General features: G+C 37.4%; 1 protein-coding gene across 8 annotated transcripts in view; it reads right to left on the bottom strand.

Moving 5' to 3' along the window:
* Positions 1-19,272, bottom strand: part of PCGF3 (polycomb group ring finger 3) — a 132,051-nt gene that overhangs the window by 41,497 nt on the left and 71,282 nt on the right. For all 8 annotated transcript variants that reach the window (XM_072619734.1, XM_072619739.1, XM_072619735.1 and 5 more), the window contains 2 exons: positions 8,696-8,813; positions 4,137-4,233 (listed from right to left, as the gene is read on the bottom strand). In XM_072619734.1, coding sequence (XP_072475835.1) covers positions 4,137-4,233; positions 8,696-8,804 — 206 coding nt within the window. In that variant the 5' untranslated portion in view covers positions 8,805-8,813. The remainder of the gene's footprint in view (positions 1-4,136; positions 4,234-8,695; positions 8,814-19,272) is intronic.

Here is a 19,272-nt window from a genome sequence, read left to right as displayed (position 1 = left end):
AGGAAACAAGCATTTTTATATAGAGCCTACTGTGTGTCAGGCAGTGTGCTAAGTGCTTTACAATTAACATCTAATTTTATCCTCATGACAATTCCATGAGGTAAGTACTATTATTATTTCCATTTTGCAGTTAAGAAAACTGAGGCAAACAAAAGATGTTAAGTGACTTGTCCAGGGTCATACTGATCATGAGTATCTGAGGCCACATTTGAATTCAAGTCTTTCTGACTCCAGGCTTGGTGCTCTGTCCACTGCATCATCTAGCTTCAAGTGCTATATAAGAGCCAGTTGCCAAAGAACTTCTTACTAGACAATTTTGCGAAATATAGTAATTTTAATGAGACGAAGTAAAACATTGTGATTTGAGCAACATGAATTCAAGTCCTGTTATATGTCAAAAAGCTATTTAAAACACTTATCAATAAGCTACTGCTATTAATATTCAGGCACACATAAAGTACTGACCAATAATGTAATCCTACTCTCCTTGCCAGTACTGCAAAAAAAAACCTTCAGAAAATGCCCAAATGGAAAACCTGATAATTATTTAAAAAATAACAGCTGTCATTGGAACCAAAAGTCTTAGCCGTACTCCAATGGGTATAGGAAAAGCCACAAGAAGAGTAGCATGGGGTCAACTTTTAGTTGAATAAAGAAGAGAAGATTTAACTTAAATAAAAGTCTGCATTTAGTTGACTTTTTTCTCTCACAATTTGTACTTTCAGAGAGGTAAAGGTTTAAGTTTATGTATGAAAACATGCAAAGACAAAAGAACTGATGAAGTCTTATCTTTCATCTCCGCATCTTGCTATGAACAAGCTTATTAAACTGTATAGTACAGGGATACAAATCTCTGATGGTTAATGGGATCTAACAATCTGAATCAACAGTGATTTTCCTTGGAGTAATCCCCAATCTTTTTAAAGAAACAGAAAAATTTCTGCTGACTTCCTAAGATTATGTTATATAGTTTCTGCCCCGCTGGGTTCTACTTAAAAACTCTTCTTTAAAGCTTAATTCATCCAAAGATTTGTGAATGGATCAGTGTGCATAATCTCTCCAATAATGTAACTTTATAACTCCTCTGCTACTAAATAGATTGTCTTCTCTGAGTTGATGTGGTCAAAAAAAATCTGCCACCAATATTTTAAAGATGAACCTTTGCAAACTACATTAGTCCTCTAACGTCTCACAAGTTGTTGTTGTTGTGTTCGTCCTTTGTTTTCGAAGAAGATGATGACATCAGAGAAATGATGACATGACTTGCACTTGACTTTGTTTGGAGTGAGAAAGAGCTGTGCAAGGTTGCCAGCCTCACTTTCTCCTGAGCCATCTGGATCCAGTGACCAGATATTCATTAGGATGACTGATGGCCCAGCCCTCTAATGCCAAATAAATAAGCAACTGCTGGGTTCACACTCAAAGATCTTCCAAATCTGTGGGCTCTGCCAAAGTCCATATGCTGTTGCCGTAATCCCTATTTCTGCTCTCTTGGGTGGGAAGAACTAACTTCACAAGCAAATAATGGGAAGGAGATGGCTAGATAACAGTTTGTTTGACAAAGATGGGGGGAAGAGGGAGGTTAATGGAAAGCTCAACAGTATAACACAACAACCGGAGCAGCTAACACTTCTCAGATAGCATTAAGCAAGGCATAATATCCCGAATGAGGAAAATGACATCCATGTCACTCTGTCCCAGTCGGACTATACTGGAAGTACTGTATTTAGTCCTGGTAGCAACATCTTAGGAAAAACACTGATAAGGTAAAAGGTGTTAAGAGCAGGGTAACCAGGATGCCACACAAAGAAGTGGATGTTTAGGCTAAAGAAAAAGTGTTGAAGGACCATTATGAGTAGAGTTCATAGTAGTCTCTTTCTCAAATAAGAGATTTATCTTAAAGCCACTGTACAACATCACTACTCAATCCTAGTCATAGAACAGAACTTGGAAAAGTGGCAGTTCATTTCTGTTGCCTTAATTAAGGCAAAGTTTAATTCTCTGACAGAATTATAGTCCATACAAACTTCTGTCCCCTTTAAATATAGGCAAGCCTGACTTTTCATTGCCTCACCCTGTACTGTCCTACTCATTTAATGATTTCTTAAGACTTGAGAAATATTTCATTTCTCAGCCCTTATATAAGCACTGGCCAAATATATGTGTAGGGTTACGAGGGTAAACATAGTCAAGATCTTCTCTTATAACACTTCATTCTAAGATGCAGTTAGTTTCCAAGAAGCTATTGTATCTAAAGAGAGAACATTTAGATTGCAAAATATATTTTACTGAATCTGTATGGAGAATTATAAATTTACAAATCTACTATCATCTTTAGTTTGGACACATTATCTTCTTTCCAATTCTTTATCTTTTACTAAAAATCTCCATTTGAAGAACTCACAGCCACTTAAAACTTAACAAGTCAAAAACAAAGCAAATTTTCTTTTCCTTTTCTGTTACCACCAATGACATTACTATTATTATTGCAGTCTTCCAGTTGGGAAGCTTAAAAGTCAATAATCTAAGTCATATAGTAGATTCACTTGGGACTTGTAGTGAAGTTGGGCAATCCAGGTCACTGAGTGCAGACTGTATTGGGACAGAAGTATCAGCAGCTCCAGGTAATTAATGGCTGGGCAAATGAACGAAGTAAACTCAGGAACGGTTGCAGAGATGTCAATGTGGATGGGCTTCAAATAACTAAAGAGCAGCTAGTTCCACAAGTGCCGCTCTAGACACTGAGAACACCTTTCATCAAGGACTTCATTTGTGTCTGAGCAGGCTCGGTCCCCTCTTCCCCCACCCCTCCTTGTCTCCATGGAGAGACTCAGCTTCCTTCCCCGTCAAGCTGCACAGCCCTTCACAGCCAGGATTCACCACTGCAGCTTAAGCTCCATCGTTCAAAACAGCTTTAGTGGCTCCCTGTTCCTCTAGGACAAAATCCAAATTCAGCCTGAGAGTCAAGTGTCTGGTCCATCTGCTTCCTACCTACCTTCTAGCTTTATTTCTTAACTCTTCCTCCTTAAGATATTCTCATCCAAAATGGATTACACCTCAAATTCCCCATCCCGTCTTCTCCCTTCAGGCACTTACACAAATTCCACCTCAGGCCCACTCTGAGCTCCAAAGAGAATCTCTTCCTTAAGGTCTAGCTCAGGGGCTACCATCTCCTCTGCAATCTTCCCAGATTCCCATTTATTAGTGCTCTCTTATCTGGCTCAATGCTGTATCCCATAGAAGAATATAATTTACTTGAAGGTTTTTGCATCCCTGGGGCCTTGAACTTAGTAAATGGTTGTGAAATTGAAGGCAGGAGTCTCGTGTCTTGTCCTAGTACCACATGAACTATTCTATGCTCGACAGGTTAATGTTGACTGACTGACTCAATGTAGATGTGAGACACTGTCTTGGTCATTCCGCATATGAAGGGAGAACCAGGAATACAAGACAGGTTTTTAAGAATTGTCCACTTCCTGGAGTATAAGAAAACAAGCCATGCTTAACTGCAGACAAGAGTCTAGTTGTCTGAACAACTTTCTGGCCAGTAGAGCTAAGGAACTCTTTTCTTAGCAAAGTCCTTTTAGAAGGTCAGAACCTACTGCACCTTTTACATTAAGTTTTAAATATTGTGCAAATAAAAAAATTATTATGAACCAAAAAAAGATAAAAATTTAGTCAAATTTAATTTCTGAAAATTAAAATTTTTTTTTAAAATATGAAATTTTAAATCACCCTTGGAAATTCAACCTTCCAATTTATATTGGACAAATATTTGTGGAGTGTGAACAGAGATTATTTCCTTTTAAAGGAAGAAACTGTGTAGTTCTTTATACCAAGAGTCATCACAATCCACAGTGGCATGCCCTAAAAGTAGAATAACAGAAAAGGGGCACTTGGTATATACATGAGGAATTTTAATCCACACCAAGATAAAATGCCATTAATTAGCATAACCAAGCACAAAGGATATATATATATATATATATATATATATATATATATATGTACATATATAAAATTTAAATTAAAAAAACCAAAGCAACATGATGAATAATTTTACCATGCCAATATGCAAGTTATTTTCATGCACTGTTACTTTCATAACTTCTTCCTCTCTTATAACGCATACTTACCCAATGTATTGCAGCGGATGACTCTGATGAATAACAATTCTACACGTAGGACAAGTGTTATTTTCTTCCAAGTACTTTACCAGGCAACTTCTACAGACTGTTTTCAAAAGTATATTTAAAGTTAGAAAAGCTAAATTTCCAAATTAGAAAGTGCTCATATAAACTATTATGAATATTTTAAGTGCCTAAAAATGAGTTATCGTGTATTTCTAAAGATTTGAAAAGTTCCTTCTTCAAATTTTCACATGCACACCTTGTTCCTGGCTTCAGTCAGTCAGGAAATGATTTGACCTTCTATCACCCCTAAGCTGACAGTGGCCAAAAGTCTGGGTCAACAGCAATCACAAAGCCCTCCTCCTGCCCCCTTCATTCAATTCTACTTTACTCATTCTACTTTGCCTGCTCTTTGTGTTTTGGGGATAAAAGGTGAAAAATGGAAGAGAGGGGCAAACTGATTCAGAGGTGGGGGAGGACTGTCAAGGGCTGTGAGGTCATGGAACTGGTTTCAGAATCTGAACATTTTCATTGTACGATTGTTTTTAAAAAGCATCTTCACTTAAATTGAGACTAAAAGGTCATAACTTTAGGTTTGAACTAACATAAGACTGAAACGATTCTTTCGTTGTTGTGGGTACTTCCTCAACTGATAAAGATTGCAACCCTTGAACACTTGAGCTGAGTGGGTGCAGGGGCTGCTGGGTATCCTGTATCTCAGCTGGTCCTTGGTGGTCTTGTATAGCCAGACCGAGTAGCTCTGGTTAGGGTGTGTATGAAACTGGCTTCACCTTCAAGAATCAGGCATCAGAATATTCTGGACTGGTTAAAGCTGAATATAAGTCAACTGAAATAATTTTGAACAAGCTACCTCCCAGCATCTAAAAATATAACTAATCAAAAGGTATATCTGAATGAGTTTTCATTTTCCCTATCATAATTAGCACGAAAACATTTCTAATTTGCTTTTTCCATTTTCACTCTCTGCAGGGAAGGGGCAGGAGGTAGGCTTTCATCATATTTTAAAAATCAATGTTCCCCAGAATCCTCAGATTTATCACCCACTGGCATATTAACAATTCTTAGTACATACACCACACTTACAATGCTAAAGATTATAGAACCACATTCTAAAGTTAAACAGTGACATCTATCTTTCAGTTAAGATAATGCAAAAAATAAATTCAATTGCAGTACAAACTAAAATTTTAAATCATTTAAACAAATGGGTTTATTAAGCATTATCATGCATACAGTAACATAATACTAATTATTTGAACATGACATTAAAGTGTATTGATATCCTGTTTTCTGTTCATGAGAAATTGTCAGGGTCACCTTGACATCAATTCCTGCTGATTAAAAAACATGACATGTAGTTCTTTACTACACACTCAAGTTAAGAGAGGCCAATAAAAGAGATATAAGCAGCTGAGTCACATGATACAGCTGCTATTCAGAAAAGCCAAGGCAAAAGGTCAGCTTAGTAGCAGTTTGCAAGTTCAAGGCTCTCCAGCATTGTCCCTACATAACAAAAGTTGTAATGGCCTTAGATGCTGTCTAACAGAATTTCCTGTCTCCTATCTTTTCCATACCCTAAGTTTTTTATTTTTCTGTAATCCTAGAGAAGGCAGGGCACATGATTTCTAGTTAGTTTTTGACCCACAGTGATGATCAAGATAATTGGGGTGGGAGGAATAATTCAGGGAGCTGGTACAAAGTGATGGTGTCAAAATCAAATAGAAGCAGAAGCCAGTAAACCCTGGATACAGGCTCCTCCGGGCACATACTGACTTAGAAAACCATATGCTAACATTATCTATGCTTCATTGCGTTATTTAGTTTGTTAAATATTTCCCAGTCCCTTTTCAAACTGCTTCAGGCTGCACTGGGAGTGGTGTGGGAAGATGAACAACAACTCTAATCTAAGGTATGAAGTTTAGCCAGTTTTGCATGAACCCATGTGACATTTCACTAGGCTCTGTGCCATTTGCAAACTTAAAAAGTCCCTCAATTTCCCCCTGTAGACCACTTATAAAAACAAGTCCAATGGCACTATATGCCTACTTCTCCTACCACTGACATCACAGTTAAAGCAGAACTTTGAAGTCATCTGGTTCACCTCCATTCTCATCCAGATGAACATTCTGAGTGCCAGAGAAGTGAACTGACATGCAGATGAGTCAGGATTAGAACTGGGGGATCACAAGTTGGAGTCTAGGGCTCACATCAGGTGGCCTCTTCCCCTACATTTTTCATGGTTTCTTCATTTGGCCTCTCATCTTGTCAGTCTTTTCAAAAAGTCTGAATCAGAGTTTATCAATCTCAGGATCAATTACTATGTAACATTTAGAAATTTTATCAGTGTCTAATATTTTCAATAGTAAAACAGATGTAAATGCAAATACATGGCTTTATGTATTACATAGCACATATCAGAATTCTTATTAAGCAAAAAAGGTGTCATATTGACTCTGGATTCAATCTAATGCAAGAAAAGTATGTTGGGGGGAGAGGGGAACCCAGATCAGCTTCTACCTCCCTCTCCTGTCACCAGTTAATGTGCCAAAAAAGAGGAAGTAGCAAATTATTATAGTGACAAATAGCATTCAATTTAGAGTCAAAGTTTGAAGGTCCTTTCCATCTCTAAATCTTATGATACTGTGTTTCCCCATGATGTCATGGCTTGCTGAAGCCCATCACTATACTGTACCTTACACGTCTTCAACTCAAGGCCCTTGCCCCAGTAATCACTAACTTCAAACAATTTCTAGTTGTCCTAGCCTTCTAGCACCATATTTTTGTACTTAATAAGGGGTCTTTACACCCTTCTTCCCAAGTCCTTCTCATCTGCTTGCTCAGGAATGTAAAGGAGGAGGGCTAAAGTCCCCAGCACAGGATTCTTCCTTCTTGCCTTAACACATACCTATTACTCCTCATGCATGTTTAGGAAAGCAGAAAATCTACCTCAATGAGAGAAAATCCCCAGTCTTCTGTGAGTTCATTTAGATCACAAATAAAGTAATCCTGAATTTCTCCTCCTAATCTCTCAGTCTGTAAATTTTTTTTTAAGTAGTTAGTAGGTTTTTGGTTTTTTTTTACATTTAAAAAACACTTTTTAATATATTAATAAATTTATCCAGCTCCTGAATTTTGGGGTAGCATGATATAGTGGGAGGAGCACTGGACTTGGAGTCAAAGACACATTATTGACTGTTCAATATTAGGCAAGTCATTTCCTTCAAGACACTGAGGAAACCAGGGTTCAGTTTAATCTATAAAGTGTAATCTACGACACTGCTTGTTTGATAGGGTTGTTGTGAGGAACGCTAAAGTACCACACCAATATGTGCAGTGCTATCATCGTCATCCAAAGCAAATCTGCTGACCTTGGATCTACCTGGGACTATTAATTCCTCTTGTTCACATGACACAAACACCTCCAGGAAAGTAACAGATCAAGTTCTGTAATTTTGCCTTTCTAAGGTAGAGAACATGTTTTAGTGTTCCTAACAGGCATGTGCTGGAGCTGGCAACAAGTGTTAATTCTCAGTGGGAGCATTTATACATTGAAACACTGGAAACTGGCAAATTCTACCAACCAGGACTTGATTTACCGTCTACATTTAAAAAGTGATGGGGAAAATGTTAATAATGCAATGTGTGCTGTATCTTTGTTTTTTTTAACATCCCAGAGAGCCAGCTATTAAACACTTAACAGCACATCCCTGGGTCCTTCTAGTAGTACCACAGTTTTCACTTTGACTATCATTGAAGGAAACCTCGCCGAGTCTTCTTTGGAACTTTTCTCCTGAACAAAAATCCTTTAGCCCACTGGTCACTTGTCACAACACTTGGGTCAACAAGCCCTTAATTTTTACTCTAGAGCCATCAAAACTGATGGTGGGTATATCAATTCAAAAATACTCTACATATATTTCTCTAATATATCAAATTTATCAATTTTTAAAATTAGATATAGGATTCTTCCTTAATGTGTTTTATAATAAAGGACTATGTCTATTAACCAGTTCTATAAGAATTAGATCTATCTGTTATCTCCCATGCATCAGCTCTGAATATACCTTCTGTACTAAGATAACTAAATGGTCCAAATGCCTGTGGCTAGCTTTTTTCTTTAAGTAATTTACTTGGAAATTATTTACACACCACAGATTAACTAATTTTTAAGAAATTTAATGCATTATAGGGTTTGCATTTTATATACAAGCAACTAAATTTTTCAAATTTCTAAATTTCTATAATGATTATAAAGAAAAACCTTGTCATTACATAATTCAACTTTCTTAAATATACTGCTTCAATTATTTTTTATTTTCCCATTTTCTGCTTCTACTACAAATTACTACTACTAAAATTCTGTAAAACCAACTTTGGTCCTCTTTCCTTGGGCTCTTGTACACTTTGGAATTAAAATGGTATTTTTTGTTTTCATTCTTGGCTCCATTATCTCCAGAGGAGAAAGATCTTCTGCTAGAAATTAGGGACCTGTATCGCTTGAGTTTTAAAAATTTTTAACATTCTAAAATAACTTCTATACATACAGGTATGCAAACACTCCGTTACAGTGGTAGCATCAATTAGGTATCCATTGCACAGACGGCATGTGATATGGGCATTTATGTCCCAAAGCTTAATCTTTCTGGTCAACATCTTTGGTGTCTGTAAGAAGGAAAAGAAAAAAAAACATTAATTAAGATCTGAAAAAATAGTGAGCATTATTAAAAGTCCACCTTTTGTGTATGTGAATCAGTTTAATAAACATGACTCAAATGATTCTTTACTTGATCTCATTTCAACACTATTACATTGGTATGCTAGAAGAGTCCTCTGCCACCAAGAACCAGAGACAGACTTTAGTCAGGTACAGACAGAATGAACAAACCTCTTTTAGCAGGACTGAAAGAGGCAGGTATCTCATCTGAGGCACACTGAGAAAGGAATGCTGATTTGTTCTTTTTATTGATTACAATTGTCTTATATGGAAAAATATTGGCTTTTTATCCCATTAATTTAGGAAAAGATTTGTGTTTTTCCACAAACCTTGGAAAAGATTCATGTTATCACAATATTTTGAAAAACACTGTCTATAATTTGGAGTCACTAATCTAAATTTTGCTTAATTTTAACTTATAGCTATTGAATAATTTAAATGGTATGCTAGGAATCTGCTTGTGTGCTTTCTTTAATATACAAAAATGACTGCAGCTCATCAGAAAAATGTATGCACAGAACGATTTCTCTAGGAGTGAAGATGGCTTTGAAGCTGAGCCAGCTGCTTAACCAGTGACATCCTCTTCCCTGGTCTTCTTGTAACCAACTGCATTTAATAAAGATAAAGCTGACATACAATAAAGAAATTAATTTTTCCCCTTAGTTGGAAGATATGTGGCCCTCTTGCAAATTCAAACACTGGTCCAGGAGGAAAAATAGGCCTCCTCTATGTGCTCCCTCTCCTTCCTTTCATAATGCCCATCTATGATCACTTAAAAACTTTTCCTTTAGAGTTCCCTTGAATCAAACAAGCCCAGAGCCATCACAATCATCTACAAGTCTTCCTGGTCATTTGCCCTTCATTTTTTTTCTTTCTCAAAAAATAATATTTTGTTTTTACATTGCTTCCATCTCCAAATAAACCCCCTTTCCTCTCTCCTCCACAGAAAATTATCCCCTGTAACGTGGTAGTCACCAACCTGAATGGTAAATTGGGGGAAAGAAGAAAGGGGCCAGGGTGGAAACGACTGACTGAACTACATGCTAAATTATTTGATAAAGACAGAGGAGTGCTGGAAGATGACACCTCAGTGTGGTATAATAATTATAGAATCTTAGAGCTGAAAGAAACCTCAAAAGTAGCTAATCCTAAGCATAACTAGTAGAAGGTCCATGTATGACAGCCTGAAGAAGTTAACTCCCTCTCAGTCTCCACGTGAAACTTTTAGTCACAAGAACCATGTTTCCTCAAATTACTTACACACACACACACACACACACACACACACACACACACACACACAACTGCAATTCTGCATACAGAATCAGAGATGAAGACTCAACCTAAGTAGGCAGGGGAATCATTCCTTCTTATCCCGATTTCAGAGATGAGAAAACTGAAGCTAAGTCTGGCTACACTGGGCAACATGCTTGCTCTGGCAGCACTGCACTTCGCCCAGGGCCTGCCCTCTGCCCTTTGCCCTTTGCTGCCTGGAGTTACAGGGCTGCTCTTGACTCAGAAGGTCTACCAGCCCCTTCTCTTGACTTGAATGAGGAAAGTGAAGAAAAGAACAGGCTCTTTGAGGAAGGCTTTAAGGATACAATGTCACAGAGGAAAATAAACCAATTTAATTTAAGGAGGCTACAAGAAGAGAAGTTTGAGGATGTACAGAAAATCTGTTTATAAGCACAACAGAAGGGTCTGCCCCAGTCATGCTGAAAAGGGAAGGCTGAAATCTCAGCTTGATTACTTGCTCTCTGTGTGATATTAGGCTTGATCGGGCTAGACTAGGCAATTGCCCATCTCTGTCCAATGCTTTGGGATTTACAAATCATATAAGTCAATATAAAACAATAAACTCCCATTTCAAGAAAACCTATATAATGAATACTGCACATTATTTTCAAAGCTGCCCATCTTTTCTTTGCTTCCTGTCCTCTGCTGTGCACTTTTCCTTTTGTTTTTCCCTCTTCCTACCCTCCATGAGGCTACAATTAAATGCAGAGATGTATATGTATATGCACATAGGTATGTATGCAGATATTAGCAGATATTCACAGACTTACATGCACATATACACTCAAACACGTACATAAAACAATATGTTTATTTCTACCTGTTATCTGTTTCTGAGGGTGGATAGCATGTTCCTTCTCGAGTCCAAGTCTTTCCATATTTTTTAAATTTAACTCATCATTTCCTACACTACAAGATTCCGACCCAATCACATTCTGTCTTAGAGACTGTCTAGGAAAGTTTTCCCCCCAGTTTTTTTACATTCTTTCTATTTTTGGCTACATAGGTTTTACTTATATAGGAAAATTTTAATATAAAATAATCAAAATTATTAATTTTATACTTCAACACTGCTCTCATAATATGGTTTAAGGCCTGATACTACTGAATCTAGTTCTTTCACATCTTTTCTCCCTGGTTTCCTTGAAGTTTCTGACTCTCTCAATAAGATAATTTTTTAGTAATTTAATTGGGGTGGCATTACATAAATAGATTAGTTAGGTAAAACTGTCATTTTAAAACTTATATGAGCTTTACCTACCCATGCACAATAAATACTACTTCAATTATTTTGATCTAACTTTGTATAAAAGGTATTTTGTATTTATAGTCATAGAGTTCCTGGATCTGTTTTGGCAGGTATGCACTTTTTTTTTTTTTATACCATCTAATTATTTTTTATAGTCTAAAATTATTGATTAATATGGCTGATGCTTAGTGTAGTTAATATTTTTCTTTTCTGATTAATGCGATTTTAGCTTTAACTTTGTCTAAGATCATTACTATCCCTGCTTTTTCACATAATAAATTCTACTCCTGCCCTTTATTTCATGTTTGTGTGTATCTCTCATATTTATAGCATTTCCTGAAAGCAACATTGTGTTAAATTCAAAAATTTAATCTGGTATCAGTTTTCCTTTTATAGGCAAATTCATCCCATTCATATTGTAAACTATAATTACTTGTGTATTTTCTTCCTTCCTATTTTCTTCACTATTCTCATCCTATTTCTATCCCTTCTCACTCCTCTAGTTTACTTTTACTCACTACCTTGCCTTATTTCTTAACCCTACTGCTCCCAAGAATCCCTCCTGTAACCTCTGCCTTCACCCTATCTTTCACCCTCTTAATTTCTTTCTGAATTGAGAAGACTTTTATACCCTTCTAGATACATATGCATTGCTCCATCTTGAACCCAATAACCACAAGAGCAGGGTTCCACAACTCCCTGCCCTTCTCCCCATCTAATTCCTCTGTACTGGTTCCTCCTCTTACACGTCATCTGGATGAGATACTCTTTCTACCTTTTCCTAAATAATTTTGCTTTTTAAAATCACATCAGAGCCATACCAATTAAACTATCAGGTAATTATTTTCTAGAGCTGGATAAAATAATATAAAAATTCATCTGGAAGAACAAGAGGTCCAGAATATCAAAGGGACTAATGAAAAGAAATGCTAGGGAAGGTGGTCTAGAACTACCAGATCTCAAATTGTATTACAAAGCAACAATTATCAAAACCACTTGGTACTGGCTAAGAAACAGACAGGTAGACAAGTGGAATAGATTTGGCACTCAAGACACAGTAGGCAAGGAATATAGCAACCTCCTGTTTGATAAACCCAAGGACCCCTGCTTCTGGAATAAGAACTCACTGTTCAGCAAAAATTGCTGGGAAAAATGGATAACAGTGTGGCAGAAATTAGGCATAGACTCATGCCTGACACTGTACACAAGAATAAAGTTCAAATTGGTACATGATCTAGGTGTAAAGACTGATACCATGGACAAATTGGAGGAGCAAGGAATAGCGCATTTATCAGATTTATGGAGAAGGGAAGAATTTTTTGACTAAAGAGATAGAAAGCATTATGAAATACAAGATGGATAATTTTGATACAATAAAAGTTTTTGTACAACCAAACCCAATGCAACTAAAATTCAGAGGGATGTAGTAAATTGGGAAAGAATTTTTACAGTTAATCTCGGGGATAAAGGCCTCATTTCAAGAATATACAGAGAACTGAGTCAAATGTACAACAATACAAGTCATTCCCCAATTGATAAATGGTCAAAGGATATGAACAGGCAATTTTCAGAAGAAGAAATTAAAGATATCTATAATCATATGAAAAAATGCTCTAAATCACTTTTGATTAGAGAGATGCAAATCAAACAACTCTGAGGGACTACATCACACTGATTAGATTGGCAAACATGACAGAACAGGAAAATGATAAATGTTAGAGAGGATGTGGGAGAGTTGGAACACTAATTCATTCACTGGAGCTGTGAGCTCATCCAACCATTCTGGAGAACCATTTGGAACCATGCCCAAAGGGCTACAAAAATGTGCATACCCTTTGACCCAGCAATATTGCTTCTAGGATTGCATCCCCAAGAGATTATAAAAATGGGAAAGGGTTCCACATGTACAAAAATGTTTATAGCAGCTCTCTTTGTGGTAGCCAAAAACTGGAAATCAAGGGAATGCCCATCAATTGGGGAATGACTGAATAAATTGTGGTATATGAATGTAATGGAATACCATTGTGCTGTTAGAAATGATGAACAGGAAGATTTTAGAGAGGCCTGGAAAGACTTATATGAACTGATGCTGAGTGAAAAGGAGAACCAGGAGAACTTTATACACAGCAATAACCACAGTATAAGAGGATTTTTTCTGGTAGACTTAGAACTTCATTACAATGCAAGGACTTAAAAAATTCCCAGTGGTCTCTTAAGGCAAAATGCTTTCCACATCCAGAGAAAGAACTATGGAATTCGATCACAGAATGTAGCAGACCATTTTCTTTTATATTATGTTTTGGTCTGTTTTATGATTTCTCCCATTCATTTTAACTCTTCTATGCAACATGACTAAGGTGAAAATGTATTTAATAGGAATATATGTGCAGAACCTACATAAAATTGTATGCTGACCTGGGGCGGGAGGAGGGAAGAAAAAATCTAAGTTATATGGAACGGATTGTAGAACACTGAAAACAAATAAAATAATAATAAAAAGTAAAAAAAAAATAAAATCACATCATACTCAGCTTTATCCCAATCTTTCTTTAGTACTACCCAATTATTAATGACAATTTTAGACATACGGTTTACATTTCCATGTAAAAAGTAAACAATGTGTCCTTATTGAGTCCCTTGTAATTTGTCTTTGATGTTTACCTTATATTTCTCTTGAATCTATTAATTTTCCATTAAGTTCTAGTCTTTTTGCAATAAATTCCTGAAAGTCTGTCAATTCACTGAATGTCCTCTTTTTTTTCCATTCAGGATTATACTTAACTTTGCTGGGTATTTTTGGCAATAATCCTAGTTATTTTGCTCTTTGATACATAGTGTTCCAAGACCTGCAGTCTTTTAGTGTAGCTACTGCTGGGTCTTGTATAATTCTAATTGTGGCACTGCCATATTTGAAATTTTTTTCTTGTTACTCATAACATTTTCTCCTTAACCTACAGGATTTGGAATTTGGCTGTGATAATCCTGTAGGTTTTCCTTATAGGATCCTTTTCAGGTGGTGATTGGTGGATTTTTTTCTATTTCTACTTTCCCCTCTTGTCCTAACACTTAAGGACAATTTTATTTCTTGTATTAACACATCAAGATTCTTTTCTGATCATAGCTTTCAGGTACTCAGATCATTCTTATGTTTTCTCTTCTTGATCTGTTCTCCAGATCAGTAGTTTTTTTCTCATGTTTCATATTCTCTTCTATTTTTTTCATTCTCTATATTTTATTTTGTTATTTCTTGGCTTCTTATAATTTTACTGGCTTCCCCTTGTCCAATTCTAATTTTTCAAGGAATCATTTTCTTCCTTAAGATCCTGGATCTCATTTTCTAATTGGTTAACTTTCTTTCATATTCTTCTTGTTCTTACTTTAAAAAAAAAAATTTTTTTTCCCTCAATCTCTCTTCTTTGATTTTTGAAGTATCTGAGCTCTTTTTGGGCAGGTGACAATCTGATGTTATTCTTTGGTGTAGGAGAGGCTTTTTTTGTTTCATTATCCTCTGAAGATGGACCCCAGTCTTCTCAATTCCCATAGTAACTGTCTATCGTTGGGGTCTTTCTCCTTTGGCTGCTCATTTATTTTTTTTTTTTTAATTTTTAGCAGCTTGTTATTATAATCACCTCCAATCTTAGGGTGTGGGGATGGTGCCTCTGGCCTCAGGTCCTTCTTACTGTTATTGTGTCAGCTTTGTCATGGGCCCAACCTTTGCACTCCTTTCCCCCTCTAAGCCACAGCTAGGACCCTCTGGCACTCTATGCTGGAAATGGTCTTGCTTCCTGAGAACTCTCCAGTGGTAATGACCTCCTGTAAGTAGCCTCAGCCAGAAGCAGCAGTGTCCCTGTCACAGGCTTCTGCACTCACTGGGTGTGTACTGGTTCCTTCTCTCCCAAGATCGTGTCTCAGCAGCACAACTAGACTGGGTATCTCTTGTCAGCAAAGGCTCCCTGAATCTTCTCCCACTCAGATGCCTGACTCCCCACACTGTCCAGGATGTGAAAATTCCTGTGGCTGAGGTGGAAGCTACCTCCCAAACCAGCTGTCCCCAGGACTCACCATTGGCCATTTCAGGAGAGCTAGCTGGGCCAAACCTTTGTCCTAGGATCTTTCTTTAGATGTCCTCCTGTCCTCCCAGGAGGACTACTGTTCTGCCCCAACTCGTGTCTATTTTTGCCACTCTACATTCAACCTGAGGCACTATTTTGTCTTGTTTGTGGTGGAAATCTGAAGAGCTTGGAATTTTCTGGCCTACTCCACCATCTTCCCAGAATCGTCCTCTTGATTGTTTTTCAACTAAAAGATTTGCTACTTTTCTAGAAATTTAAGATCAGAAATAGAAAGGCTTATATTATAACATAGGTGGGGATTAAATTTGAAAACACAGAAGTTATTTTTGCAATTATTTTTCTAATTAGTATTAGACTATGAAGGAAGGTTTAAATTTTGGTTCAGTTCCTTGATACCTGTGTGATCTTCAGTAAGACATGCCACCTCCACAAAAACAAAAACCAAAACCCCAAAAAACTAGAGAAGAAAGAAACACAAAGCAGGGAGAAGAATATGAGACAAGAGAGGGGAGGGAGAGAAGAACGCCAGAGAGGAGAGGGAGAGAAGAATGCCAGAGAGAAGAGGCAGAAGGATGGAAAGGGAGTGCTAGGAGGGGATCCATTCCCATTCTATAAAATGCCAAGGCATTTGAGATAATCTCTTAAGTATGAATACATTGTATGACTAATGAGATCTAAGTAAAAGACAATTCAATGCAACAAATAATTTATCAAGTGTTCTATGTATGAGGTCCCCTGCAATACAACATTCCAATAGTACCTTGGGGTAAAGCACCATCTTTCAGTGTTAATCAAAAATTAAATCACTGGATACTGAGGATAAACTTAATATATATCCAGGCAGTCGGAGGGGTCACAGAACTTTACAGCAGGAAGAGTCCTTAGCTATCACCTAGTCCAACCCCCTAATTTTTAGAGATTAAGAAAATGAGGTGCAGGGGAAATGAAATGCATTGTCCAAGGTCACCCAGAGAGTAAATGACAATGTTAGGAAAGAAACTCAGGCTCCAAATCCAATGCTCTTTCAACTATTTCATGTGACACTAGGAAACCCTGCCTTCAGAAAGAACAAAACTAGCAAAATTTTATCCCAGCAGATAGATCCATGGAGAGACAATGGCCATCCAGTTTCAGAAGGCCGTTATACTGTAAATTCTTCATATCCTGCTGAGTACCGCCCATTCTAAAATCATTTCTGACTCAGGCTTCCTACAAGTTCTCCATTTTTAGAACTGCATGACTCAAATTAGTTCATTTTGTACCGAGCTGCCTGGAAGTGTAAGAAAAATGCTACCACTATCATCCTCACTACCACCATCATCATCACCAAACTTTTAAGTGTTTACTCTGTGCCAAATACTATGTAAGAGCTGGAGATAGAAAGAAAGGCAAAAATTGTGGTCTCTGCCCTCATTATGAGGGAGACAATGTGCAAACGATGATGTAGAGATAAAGGATATCCAGGGTAAGTCAGAAGTAATCTCAAAGGAAGGTCTCTTACAGAAGGTGGGATCTGAGCTGACTCTTAATGAAAGCCAAGAGGAAGAGGGCAGGAGAAAGGGTATTCTAGGCCTGGATGACAGCCAGTGAAAAGGTACAGATAACTCAGGGGATGGAATATCTTGGACAAGGAAGTCAGTGACACAAGACCATGGAGTACTTGGGCAGGGAATAAAGTATAAGAAGACTGGAAATGAAAGAAGGGGTCAGGTTGTAATGGCCTTTAAAAACATAGGGCCTAGGAGCAATGGGGAGTCACAAGAATTTACTGAATGGGGGGAGACATGATCAGATGTATGCTTTAATAATATCACTTAGGAAGCTGATTAGAAAAGATGGTCTGGAGAGGAAAAGAGATCTGAAGCAGGGAGGCCAACCAGTAGGCTGCTGTAATTATCCAGACAGGAGGTAAGGAGGATCTGCAGCAGAATTATCCTCACAAGAACCCTAAAGAGCAAGTAGTACAATATTATTATTCTCCCTCGATTAGTGATAGGTACAGGAAGATGTCTTGTGACTACTACGGAGAGTTACCCGATGAATAAATCTTCTCTACTAAAAACGCAGCTTGGAAGCTTCTCCACTACTTAGTCTGAGTGAGTTGCCTAGAGCAGGTGTCAAAGCCAGCAAAATTCCCCACCAGGGTCAAACCAGACCACAATGAAACTGGGAAATATTTAACAAAATAAACAAAAATAGAAGACAGATAATGTTAATTTATGGAGTAACCATTTCTATTTTGAGTTTGACACCACTAGTTTAGGGCACTGAGTATGACTTGCTCAGGGTCACACAACTAACTGAGCCCATGTTTTGAGGCCAAATCTCTCTCCACTGCACCACTTTGTAAAAAATGTAACAAAAAACCCAAGGCTCAGAAAAAGTAAGTTGTTTTTATTTTAAGCCATGCTCACACTATGAGAGAGAATCAAGTCTTCTCAGCGAGCTTCTTACATCAAATTCACTGTTCTTTCCATGGAGCCAGTTTTTAAAGCAGAGTTTCTGACTTTTCTTCCCTAAATTCATCTTATATAACGTCTAAAAACTTTGCACTAAGAGAATATTTTTTCCCTATAAAAATGTGATATAGTGGCAAAGCCGAGCATAGCCTGGGAGTCAAGGGACCTGGAGAGTTTTTGAAGGCTTCAACTCCACCTCTTTACAGATACTTCCCAATGTTCATCTCCAGTTATGACTTCCCTCCTGAACTCCAGCCTCGTGAACTGTTCTCCAACACTGACAACATGTCATCCCTATCTGAATCAGGCTTCTTCCACTTGGCTCTAAGACAGAAGAATGAGGCCTATGGAAATAGGTAACGGCTCAATATAGAGAAAAAAATGCCCCAACAATTAGAGCTATCTAAAAGTAGTACAAGCTGCCTTATGTGAGGACAAGGTCCCTGTCATGGGAGGTTTTCAAGCAGGTGAACTACTTGCCAACGATGTTATACACAATCTGGATAAGAAGTGGGGCTGAGAAGTGAGCTCCCTTTCAAACTATCATGTCTGAAAGTACACAACAACCTCAATTTCAATTTTGGACTTCATGCCATTTAAGTGGGACAAAAATACATTACTGCAGAAGTTTAACTACTGTCAAAGGGAATAGAAATCAACAGCTTAATGGACTTATGGAGAAGTTCCATAACATCACTGTTAAATACTAGAATAGCTCATTGAGGAAAACTGTGAATCTTTTAAAAGTCTTCATAAAATAAATCCACAGTTTTCTAGGTTTGTTTAAACAGGAAGATAGTCTAAATTTCCTAAGATCATGCCTAGCATAGAAATTCTAGAGGCTGTCCCAAAGATTCCTCATCCTGAAACACTAAAAAGATTTCAATTCTTACAACAGTAATAATTTCTGACCACAAGAGGGCGGTTGGCATTAAGCTGACTGTCCTTGCCATCAAGAAAACTCTTTTGAAGGATGTTCATTTCATTCAGTTCTAAGTTTAGGCTTCTTTTCTCATTCGGTTGTTTCACATGTTCAATTTGTACATAGGCTCAGTCACCTGCACTCTATCCACTGCACTACCTAGCTGCCAACATTTATATAAGAAGACGTTCATTTCCATGAGGCAAAAATTGGGGAAGGATACTGCAACAAAGAAATTAGTGTTTGTATAAAAGAAGAAGAAAAACATTAGCAATAACCTGACACAAATACTAGATTTTAGGACAGAGTGTTTCAAAGAAACCAAAAGACAAGAGAGAACACTCTGTGGCCTAAAGTCCTACAGCCCGAGACAGTCTGAGGAGGGGACAGGGTGTACTGGGGGATGAA

The sequence above is a fragment of the Notamacropus eugenii genome, chromosome 6 (assembly GCF_028372415.1).
Source record: "Notamacropus eugenii isolate mMacEug1 chromosome 6, mMacEug1.pri_v2, whole genome shotgun sequence".
Lineage (NCBI taxonomy): Eukaryota > Metazoa > Chordata > Mammalia > Diprotodontia > Macropodidae > Notamacropus > Notamacropus eugenii.
Note: the sequence above shows the minus strand (reverse complement) of the source record. Positions and strands in the feature narration are given on the sequence as shown.